The following is an 11840-nucleotide window of genomic DNA, read 5'->3' on the forward strand; positions in this document are numbered from 1 at the left end:
TCTCTCTCTCTCTGTCAAATAAATAAATAAAATCTAAAAAAAAAAAAAAAAAAAAAAAAAAAAGTGTGTGTTGGGGCGCCTGGGTGGCTCAGTCGTTAAATGTCTGCCTTTGGCTCAGGTCATGATCCCAGGGTCCTGGGATCGAGCCCTGCGTCAGGCTCCTTGCTGGGCGGAGAGCCTGCTTCTCCCTCTCTCATGCTTCTCCCTCTCTCTCTCCCCCTGCTTGTGTTCCCTCTCTCACTGTGTCTCTCTCTGTCAAATAAATAAATAAAATCTTAAAAAAAAAAAGTGTGTGTGTGTATGTGTGTGTTTTAAAAGATTTTATTTATTTGTTTGTCAGAGAGTAGGCACACACAGGGGGAGCAGCAGGCAGAGGTAGAAGCAGGCTCCCCACTGAGCAAGGAGCCCCATGTGGGACTCTATCCAGGACCCTGGGATCATGACCTGAGCTGAAGGCAGACACTTAATGGACTGAGCCTCTGACGCATCCCTAAAAAAAAAAGTTTTTAATACCTATTACCAAATGATCCCCCTATAGTAGCCTGTCACTTTCTATTCCAGTCGATAATAGAAGAGCAACCACTTACCAGCAAACTCTGCATTATCTAATTTACAATCTCTGCCCGTGAAAAATTGGCATTGTTTTAAATTTTCATGCTTTTAAATGGTGGTGAGGTTAATTATTTTGATGAATAGTCATTGTTTGTATTTTTCCATTGTGAAGTTCCTCTTTGTGTTCTTTGCTCATTTGTTTTTTGACTTACAAAAGCTTTGTAATTGTTAATTACTTATTGTATGTGGCAAGCCCATTTCATGGTTTGGGTTTGTCATTTAACTGTGTATTTTTTTTTTTTTAGCTTTTAACAGTACAAGCTTTATTAGAATTTTGTGTATTTTTAAAATTAAACTTTTTATTTTGAGACAATTTTAGATCTCTGAGCAGTTGTAAAAAACAACACAAAGAAAAAAATCATAGTAATACAGAGAGATTGGGGCACCTGGGTGGCTCTGTTGTTAAGCATCTGCCTTCAACTCAGGTTATGATCCCTGAGTCCTGGGATTGAGCCCCACATCAGGCTCCCTGCTCAGCGGGAAGCCTGCTTCTCCCTCTTCTGCTCCCTGTGCTTCTGTTCCCTCTCTTGCTGACTCTCTGTCAAATAAATAAATAAAATCTTTAAAAAATAATAATAATACAGAGAGATCACATTTACCCTTTACCCAGTTTCCCCACAAAGGTAATATCTTGTAAAACTGTGGTACGATATTACAATAAAAATATTGATATTGATACAGAAAAGACACAGAAAAGATACAGAATGTTTTCATCATGCCATGGCCACATCCACTTCCCTTCTCTCACTCCAGTTCTTCACTACCCCAGCAACCACCAGTCTGTACTCTATTTCTGTCATTTTATAATTTCAAGAATGTTATACAGATAGAACCACACTACAGTAAACTTACCAGGCAAACTTTTTTGGTTGCTTTTTTTCTTTCAAGATTTTATTTATTTATTTGACAGAGAGAGAGAGAGATTATAACCAGGCAGAGCAGCAAGCAGCGAGAGAGAAGCAGGCTCCCTGCTGAGCAGAGAGCCCGATGTGGGGCTCGATCCCAGGACCCTGAGATCATGACCTGAGCCGAAGGCAGAGGCTTAACCCACTGAGCCACTATTTCTGTCATTTTATAATTTCAAGAATGTTATACAGATAGAACCACACTACAGTAAACTTACCAGGCAAACTTTTTTGGTTGCTTTTAACTCAACATAATTTTCTGGAGTTTCATTAGATTGTTGCGTGTATGAGTTGTTCATTTCTCTTTTAATAGTCCATTGAAGGACATCTGGGTTGTTTCCAGCTTTTGACTATTAGGAATAAAGATAGTTTAAACATTCATGTTCAGAAGTTTTTCTTTTCTTTTTTTTTAAGATTTTATTTATTTATTTGAGAGGGAGAGAATGAGAGAGAGTGAGAGAGAGCACAAGAGGGGGAAGGTCAGAGGGAGAAGCAGACTCCCTCCTGAGCAGGGAGCCCAGTGTGGGACTCGATCCTGAGACTCCAGGATCATGACCTGAGCCGAAGGCAGGTGTTTAACCAACTGAGCCACTCAGGCGCCCCCAGAAGTTTTTCTAAGAAAATAAGTTTTCATTTCTCTGGGATAGATGCCCAAGAGTACAAATTGTTGAGTCATATGGTAGTTGCATGTTTAGTTTTTAAAGAAACTGCCAAACTGTTGCTTAGTTTTTTATATTTTATATTCCTGCCAGCAATGAATGAGTGGTCCAGTTTCTCTGCATCCTCGCTAACATTTAGTGCTGTCACTATGTTTAATTTTAGCCATCCTGATAGGTGTGTAGTAATATCTCATTTTAATTTGTATTTACCTAACAGCTGAAGATGTTGAACATCTTTTCATTGCTTATTTGCTGTGTATCCTCTTAGGTGAAATGTCTGCTCATGTTTTTTGTCCGTTTTCTAATTGAATTTTTTTTTTATTATTGAATTTTGAGAGAGTCCTTTATTCTAAATACTAGTGGTTTGACATATACATGATTTGCAAATATTTTCTCCCAGTTTATAGTTTGTCTTTTCATTCTCTTAACAGAGTCTCTCTCTCTCTCTTTTTAAAGATTTTATTTATTTATTTGACACAGAGATCACAAGCAGGCAGAGAAGCAGGCACAGAAAGAGGGGGAAGCAGGCTCCCCACTGAGCAGAGAGCTGGATGCGGAGCTCAATCCCAGGACTCTGAGATCACAACTTGAACCGAAGGAGGCTTTAACCTTCGGCTTTAACCCACTTTAACTCACTGAGCCACCCAGGTGCCCCAACAGAGTCTCTTTTTAAAAAGATTTTATTCATTTGTTTTGTTTGAGAGAGAGAGCGAGAGTGAGAGAGAGAGAGAGCTTGTGCCTGAGCAAGGGGAGGGGCAGAGGGAGAGGGAGAGAGAATCCCAAGCAGACTCTGTACTGAGTGTGGAGCCCCACGTGGGGCTGGATCCTAAGATCCCAAGATCATGACCTGAGCTGAAGTCAGGTGCCCCCAAATTAAAATTGTTTGCTCAAAATACTCTCTCTCTCTTTTTTTTTTTTTTCCAAAGATTTTATTTTATGTATTTGACAGACCAAGAAAGCACAAGCAGGCAGATCAGGAGAGGGAGAGGGAGAAGCAGGCTCCCCACAGAGCAGGGAGCCTGACCAACTGAGCCACCCAGGCGCCCCTCAAAATACCCTCTTAAGGGGCACCTGGGTGGCTCAGCTGGTTAGGCGCCCAACTCTTGGTTTGGACTCAGGTCGTGATTGTGAGGTGGTGACATCGAGCCCTGTGCAGCCCTCCCCATTGTTGGGCTCTGTGCTCAGTGGGAAGTCTGCTTGAGATTCTCTCCCTCTCCCTTTTCCCCTCCCCAATTCGTGTTCTTTCTCTCCCTCAAATAAATAAATAACATTTTTTTTTAAAGATTCTATTTATTTATTTGACAGAGAGAGGAGAGACACAGCGTGAGAGGAAACACAAGGTGAGGGTTGGGAGAGGGAGAAACAGGCTTCCCGCCGAGCAGGGAGCCCAATGTGGGGCTCGATCCCAGTATCCTGGGATCCTGACCAGAGCCAAATGCAGACACTTAATGACTGAGCCACCCAGGTACCCCTCAAATAAATAAATCTTTAAAAAAAATCAATTGGGATATTTGTGTGCATACTCTTTTGTTCTGTATTTTCTTTCATTGATTTATGTGTTTATCCCTCCACTAATACTACAGTCTTGATTAATATAGGCATATACTAAGTCTTAAAATTTAGTAGTCTGATCCCTCCAACTTTATTCTTTAAAAAAAAGAAACAGGGGTCCCTGGGTGGCTCAGCGGGTTAAAGCCTCTGCCTTCGGCTCGGGTCATGATCTCAGGGTCCTGGGATCAAGCCCCACATCGGGCTCTCTGCTCAGCAGGGAGCCTGCTCCCCGCTCCCCCACCACTCTGCCTGCCTCTCTGCCTCCTTGTGATCTGTCTGTAAAAAAACAAAACAAACTTGTTCTAGCTATTCTATTCTTTGTCTTTTCATATAAACTTTAGGATAATATAGAAAATTAAGGGGCATCTGGGTGGCTTAGTCAGTTAAGTGTCTGCCTTCAACTTGGGTCATGGTCCCTCCTGGGGTTGAGTTCCATGTGGGCCTTCCAGGCAGGGAGTCTGCTTCTCCCTCTGCCTCTCCCTCCTGGCTTGTGCTAGCTCACTTGCTCGCTCTCTCTCTCTCTCAAATAAATAAAATCTTTTTTTTTTTTAAAGATTTTATTTATTTGAGAGAGGGAAAGAATGAGGGGGGAGGGGCAGAGGGAGAGGGAGAAGCAGACTCACTGCTGAGCAGGGAGCTGGAGGTGGGGCTCAATTCAGGGCTCAATCCCAGGACCCATAGATCATGACCTGAGCCGAAGGCAGATGCTTGACCAACTGAGCCACCCAGGCGCACCTCTGTTCTGCTCCTGAGCGAGCCATCCATTGAGCTTTTTATTTTGGTTATATTTTTCTTTTTCCCTTTTCTTTTTCCAGTTGTATTTTTCAATTATATGGTTTCCATTTGGTTCTTCCTTACATCCTCTATTTCCGCGCTAAGACTTTATTTGTTTGGTGTGCCTTTCCATATTTTCATTTGTTTCAAGCATATTTATAATTACTTATTGAAGGATTTTTACCATGGCTGCTTTAAAATCTTTGTCAGATAAACAAACAAACAAAAACCCAAAACAAAACAAATATTTGTCAACATCAACAAATATTTGTAACATCTCTATTATCTGTTGCTTGTCTTTTTCCTTTCAAATTGAGGTCTAGCTGGTTTGGGGTATGATGAGTGATTTTCAGTTGAAACCTGGTTATTTGCATGTTATGTAAATAACGTATTTTCTATTTTAGCTGGCTTTTTCCAGCAGGAAAGGGAAGGATGCTGCCTTGTTATTGCCAGGTGGAGATAGAAGTCTAGGTTCCCGACTTGGCCTCTGTTGGCACCTCAGGGTGGGGCACTTCTTTTTACTGCTGGGTGGGTGTGGGAGTGCCAGCGTCTCCACTGACCCCATCCGATAGGAGGGTGCTGGTTACTGGCTGTCAGGGATGAAAGTCCTAGTTCCCTACCTGGCCTTCTCTGACTCCACCCTGACAGCATGTTGGGTGCCTTGTTAGAGCCCTGCAAGGGTGGAAGTCCAAGTTCCCCCCTTGGTGTCTCCTGGTGTGGTTGGGAGTGAGGCCCCAGTTTTTTGTTTTTTGTTTTGTTTTGTTTTATGGTGTTTGGCTAGAGTTGAGTGTTTATTGTCTAAAACTTTTTTATCTTTCTAAGCTGACCCTTTCTTGGTCCTTTGTCTACAGAACACAGGCTTTTGTTGGGGCTTCTTTCTGGTCTATGCTTGTTGGCATTCCTGGATTGCCAGTTTCCTCAGCCCCAGATCTGAGATATATCAGAAAGAAAATCCAAGGAACTCACCACCAAGTCATTCCTCAAGTTCAGAGTCTCCTAGCCAGTCTCTCTTTTTCTTTGGACTTTCAGAGTCTTCTCATGTTTGCTTTAAAAATAAAGTCTAGGGACGCCTGGGTGGCTCAGTTGGTTAAGCCGCTGCCTTCGGCTCGGGTCATAATCCCAGGGTCCTGGGATCGAGTCCCGCATCGGGTTCCTTGCTCGGCAGGGAGCCTGCTTCTCTCGCTGCCTCTGCCTGCCTCTCTGCCTGCCTCTCTGCCTGCTTATGTGTACTCTCTCTCTCTTAAAAATAAATAAATAAATAAAAGTCTAGGTTTTTTTATTATTATTATTATTTTTTTAGTTTATTTATTTGTTAGAGAGAGAGAGCAAGCGAGCACAGGCAGACAGAGTGGTAGGCAGAGGCAGACGGAGAAGCAGGCTCCCCGCCGAGCAAGGAGCCTGATGTGGGACTCAATCCCAGAACGCCGGGATCACGACCCGAGCCGAAGGCAGCCGCCCAACCAACTGAGCCACCTAGTCATCCGAAGTCTAGGGTTTTGTTTTGTTTTTTTTAAGATTTTTTATTTATTTATTTGACAGACAGATCACAGATAGGCAGGGAGGCAGGCAGAGAGAGAGGAAGGGAAGCAGGCTCCCTGCTGAGCAGAGAGCCCGATGCGGGGCTCGATCCCAGGACCCTGAGATCATGACCTGAGCCGAAGGCAGAGGCTTTAACCCACTGGGCCACCCAGGCGCCCCCCAAGTCTAGGGTTTTTGACAGCTCTTTCTGCCCATGGGTCCTGTCTCATGCTTTAATAAAACCACCTTTATTGCACCCCCCCCAAAATTAAATAAAAATAACATCTGGGGTTTTTTGTTGCTCTTCAGCAGGAAGAATTTATATTTCTAATTCAGGCTTTTCCTGAACTCCATACTAGTTTATCCAACATTTCCATTTGGATGCTAATAAGCACCTCAGTGTCATCATGTGCAAAAATGAGCTCCTGGTCTTCTCCAATAACTGCTCCACCTACAACCTTCCCCACCTCAGTTGTGGCAACCATACTTCTAGTTGTTCGGCTCTAAATCACAGGAGTCATCCGAGATGCCTCTGTTTTCTCACTGCACATGTCCCATCTATTGAACAGTTAAGCTTGCTTTCGGCATATGCCAAGTCTATCCCTTCTCATCCCTCCACTTGCAGCCACATTGCTCCAGGTCACCTTCATCACATAACAGTGAGAAGATTCTCACAATAAGATATCAATTCCATACCGATCCTCTTTGGCCCCCACGTCACTGTGAGTCAGCTCCAATGTCCTCTCGTCACGTGGGTCTCCTTGCTGTTTCTCAGACATGCCAGATTTACATGTGCCCAGATCATTTGGGGAAGTTATATTTTAAAAAGCCATTACTATTGGATTGACATTGTCTTAAATTTATTATTTTTAGAAAAATTGAAGTCTTTCCAAGGAAAAACTTTCCTAACCAGAATGATGACTCTATTCATCTCTCTTTTTTTTTTTATGTTCCTTGGAGTGCTTTAGAGTTTTATTTATGCAAATCCTATTACTGTTTGACGCACATATATTTTATTGCTATTTAGGATAGGATTCCTTCGGGCTCTCTGCTAGGCAAGGAGCCTGCTTCCCTTCCTCTCTCTCTGCCTGCCTCTCTGCCTATTTGTGATCTCTGTCTGTCAAATAAATAAATAAATAAATAAAATCTTTAAAAAAATAAAGAATATCTTTAGAATAGGATTCTTCCTTTTCAAATTGTTATTGCTGGTATGCAGCAAAATTATTGAACTTATATGTTTATTTATGTTTCTCCTTGGAACTGTTAAAGCTTAACTCTCCACTTTTTTTTTTAAAGATTTTATTTATTTATTTGACAGACAGAGATCACAAGTAGGCAGAGAGGCAGGCAGAGAGAGAGAGAGGAGGAAGCAGGCTCTCTGATGAGCCGAGAGCCCGATGCAAGGCTCGATCCCAGGACCCTGAGATCATGTCCTGAGTCGAAGACAGAGGCTTTAACCCACTGAGCCACCCAGGTGCCCCTTAACTCTCCAGCTTTAATTATTCTTTGGTTGATGCCTCTGTGTGTTGTGATTCCTCTTGGCTCTGTACTTGCTGTGGATCTTGCGTGGGGTTCTTTGTCTCAGATCTTTTCTGGAATTACCCCTGCCTGCCTTACTCAAGCTCTTGTGTCTTAGGCCGTGGATCCCTGAGACTGGTATGGGGGCCTCTCCTTGCTCCTCCCCTGGCTCTGCACAGGATCTGTGTTGTGGCACTTAGAGCTCTGAACAGCTCTTTCCTGTTCACCTTTCCTTGACCGAGCTTCCCGATCTCTGAGAGCTTGGGATGGATTTGGTGCTCAATGGATATTTGTTGAAGGAATAAGTGAATGACCTTCCAACTGGCTTTATCGGGAATGCTCTTGTATTTGAGAGAGTTCCTCCACATATTTTCCAACTCCTCTGTTGACTTTTTTCTTGTGTGTGGATACTTTGTGATATTTTCATTTAACCTTATTTCCCAGTGATTTCCACCAATATTCTATGTTCCAAATAACTAGCAGTTTGACAGGGCAGTCTTTCATTGGTCTAATAATGACCACTCTCACACTCACCTTGAATCTGTAACCTGCTGAGCCTGTTGACTCTGATGTTGCTGCTACTGACTTGATGACTTTTTCCTCCCTCTCAGATTCAGGCTTCTTCGGGAGAAACCAAGTACACTGGGGCCTTGGACTGTGCCAAGAAGCTATACCAGGAATCTGGGATCCGAGGCATCTACAAAGGGACAGTGCTCACCCTCATGCGAGGTAACCTTCTAGGTTCTCTACCTGAGGTCACCTTGCGGCGGGAGCTCATCTGAGGAGGGCTTGCCACAGAGGGTCTTACCTGCATCCCCGGATTAGCCTTGGCATTGTACAGGCTACATTTCTGACTGGCATGATGTGTCCTGTTTTTTGGGCAGTCTCACCCCTGGCCAGCATGGACACAAATGAGGATGGGAAGACCTGTATCCTTCTGGCAGGCTGGCCCTCAAGGATGCAACTCAAGATAGTGCCAGTTACAGGGGAATGGCTAGTAGATAGCAGTCGTGGCTGGAGGGATGAGGGACAGTGGGGCTCTTCCTGGTTTCAAGAGGCATGTCCTGCTGGGGTGGCAATCAGAGAGGCAGACACAGCCTCACCCCTGTCCTGCCGTAGCTGTTTGGAGGAAGGCCAGAGGCTAACTGTAGTTGTAACATGGAGTGGGCGTGTCCATGGGGACCACTCAGAGGGGACTTCGAAGGTGAAGTGATGTTGCGTGTGTTTGTGCTCATTCACACCAGTGCTTGCCCCAAAGCAGCATCTAATTACTGCAAAATGATTATTGCACATAGGAGGTGCGGCTGAGGAACTTCCCAGAAAACCTTGAAAGGGCCAGCACCAAGCTTGGCTCTTCTAAGTTCTAGAAATCCATGAGGACTTTATATTCTTTAATTCGCTTCTTTCTTGCCCCTAACAGATGTTCCAGCCAGCGGGATGTATTTCATGACATATGAGTGGCTGAAAAATATCTTGACGCCAGAGGGAAAGAGGTGAGGAGAACAGAAGAACGCAGAGGCCACTTTGCTCGGTCATGGGTTGGTTGCCCTTTACTGTGAGTGGATCTGAAGGCAGAGTGGGGCTTGCTTCTGGCTTCGTGTCCACTTTCCTGTCCTTGCTGCTGAGACCCAGCTAACACTGCTTACTCTGTACTTCACCTGCTGGAGCAAGTATATGAAACAAGTTCATGAAACCTCCTCCAAGGAGTGGCAGCTGCCATGTCACAGGAGCCCTGGCCTTGGACCTCCTCCCTCTGGCCAGCCTCTCCCTCAATGTAACTGCCCCATCTGCCAAGGGAGGGATGGTCTGAATGCCTCGCTCACAGCCTTTGTCTGACTGGGGCTGCGGTTGGTGTTCTGCAGTGTCAGTGAGCTCAGTGTGCCTCGGATCCTGGTGGCTGGGGGCATCGCAGGGATCTTCAACTGGGCTGTGGCAATCCCCCCGGACGTGCTCAAGTCCCGCTTCCAGACTGGTTAGTGGAGGGTAGTGGGGTAGATGGGGGTGGTGTGGGTACCAGAACTGGCTGCCCCTGGGGTGCAGAGCTCTCAGGGCCCTGGAGATACTCGCTCTCCACAGCAGTACCCAGCAGCTCTCTGACCAACATTTTCCCTTACAGTCATTTGTGTCCTAGGAACCCTAGATTCATTTCCTTTTGGCCAGAACACAAAATAAGTGAGATAAGCAGTCAGATCAACTCTGCTGCCTTGAAGGACTCTTATGTTCTTCACTTTTCCTCTCCACTCCCTCAGCATCAGTAATCCAGACATTGTATGTTTATCCCAAGGTGAATGGTATTGTCTGTGGACTGGTCCCAGATGACCTGGAGGGTGTCCTCTTCCTGATGCGGTGACCCATCAGGAAGACTTGATTACGGAACTGTCCCCGTGTAGGTTACTATAGGCAGGTTAGGAAACTTCCTAAAACCTTAACAGTTGGATTCCACCTACAGCACCTCCTGGAAAATACCCTAATGGTTTCAGAGACGTACTGAGAGAGCTGATCCGGAACGAAGGAGTCACATCCTTGTATAAGGGGTTCAATGCGGTGATGATCCGAGCCTTTCCAGCCAATGCGGTGAGTGGAAGGCAGGGGCTATGCTTTCCCTTCAGGGCTTAGAGCAGGTTCCTAGGTCTAGATGGGCTGACTTTTGCTTGTTCCTAGGATTGGATTGGGGGCTCAGTTTTCCCCGAATCCCACCCTCAGCCAGAGCCTCCTTATTTGCTTCTTTTCCTGAAGTTTCAGGAGGAGTTGTCTTTGGGATTCTTTGAGGGGAGGGGCTTTTTTTTTTTTTTAAGATTTTATTTTCATTTGAGAGAAAGAAGAGAGCACAAACAGGGGGAGGGGCAAAGGGAGAGTGGGGGGGAAGCAGACTCCCTGCTGAGCTGGGAGCCTGACATGGGGCTTGATACCAGGATTTAGAGATCACAGCTGGAGCCCAAGGCAGATGCTCAATGATCTGAGCCACTCAGGTGCCCAGTGAGGGGAGGGGTTTGATCTCCTGACTTGGTCATCAGAAGTGGGTAGTTGTGAGAAATGGATTTTCTTCCCCTTGCAGGAATATGAAAGCACAGCTTGATTCCCTGACCTGGGGTGGGAACGAAGTTGGGGAGGGGTTCTGATAAAGTCGCAGAAGGGTTCTGGTCCTGACAGGGTCAGCCAAGCATGGTGCTGGGGTCTTTGTGATAGTCCTAATTCCTGCTAGCTTTTTTCTCCCTTCTAACCCCTTCTCAGGCCTGTTTCCTTGGCTTTGAAGTTGCCATGAAGTTCCTTAATTGGGCCACCCCCAACTTGTGAGGCTGAAGGCTGCTCAAGGCTTCTGGAAGATGGAAGCTATCACAGAGGAGAAGCCATGGGCAGGACTAGGCATTCCTGAAGGCAAAGGGAGAGGGATGGTGGGATCAGAACTCTGTACATGGATTTGTTGAGACCATTGCCTTAATGACATCCTCTACCTGGTATAACTTGGTGTGCCATTTTGAAACTTGAATTTACTCATGTCAATTTAAGGGATCTCAAGAGGATTTGGAGGTGGAGTAAGTAACTTCTAGACCAGATACCACCTATGGTCAGAGAGCTATCTACTGGTGGACTACAGGCCCTACTACACCCAAAATACTACTTGAGAAAGAGGGAATCTCAGCTTTTCACTGGAGACACTATGCATGTTTTCAACCAGCTGACCAAGAGCTGGTGTTGTCTTCGACCCCTACCCAGGAACACCCACCAGATTTCCAGGGTTATCACTTAATCCTGGCCTGCACATGGGGATGTGGACCTGAAGGCCACATCTCTCTGTCCAAGTGGACTGAGCAAATGTGCCTAGGGGCGGATAGCCTGTTAACAGGTTGAGTTTTTCTTTCTAATGCATGCAAGTAATCAAAGCTAAAACTACAGTAGCCTGATTTCCCAGGAGTAGATGGAGAGCTTTTCCTCCTACACAGTGAGGAGGGTTTTGAATCAACAGTTCTAGCCTGCTGAGATAAGTGACAAAGCCTGGGGTGTAGGAAAGGCTCTTTTCACACACTCTTTTCTCATGAGAGTGCCCTATTTTAACAGGAAACAATAAATATTGTTTCTAATTTTTGCATTGTGTGAAATTATTTTGATTCTGGGTCATTTCAGCAGGCAGCCTGTGGCTTTGGTGGAGGTTGTCAGGGATCTGGTATCCTCCTTGGTGGCTCCAGGCAGGGGATTTAGGAGGAGGAAGAGGAGGAAGTTTTGGCTAGCCCAGCCTTCCCTGACTGTCCTAGCAGCAACTGCCTGATGGGGAAGTGGGGGAGCTTGATTGCTAACTATTCCCATA

At 45.3% G+C, this 11840-nt stretch overlaps 1 protein-coding gene across 2 annotated transcripts in view; it reads left to right on the forward strand.

The window, feature by feature from the left end:
- Window positions 1-11620, forward strand: part of SLC25A20 (solute carrier family 25 member 20) — a 28104-nt gene extending 16484 nt beyond the window's left edge. For both annotated transcript variants that reach the window (XM_080829121.1, XM_080829122.1), the window contains 5 exons: window positions 8149-8266; window positions 8958-9030; window positions 9400-9509; window positions 9987-10111; window positions 10769-11620. In XM_080829121.1, coding sequence (XP_080685247.1) covers window positions 8149-8266; window positions 8958-9030; window positions 9400-9509; window positions 9987-10111; window positions 10769-10831 — 489 coding nt within the window. In that variant the 3' untranslated portion in view covers window positions 10832-11620. The remainder of the gene's footprint in view (window positions 1-8148; window positions 8267-8957; window positions 9031-9399; window positions 9510-9986; window positions 10112-10768) is intronic.
- Window positions 11621-11840: the final 220 nt, after the last annotated feature.

Source organism: Martes martes, assembly GCF_963455335.1.
Source record: "Martes martes genome assembly, chromosome: 1".
NCBI lineage: Eukaryota > Metazoa > Chordata > Mammalia > Carnivora > Mustelidae > Martes > Martes martes.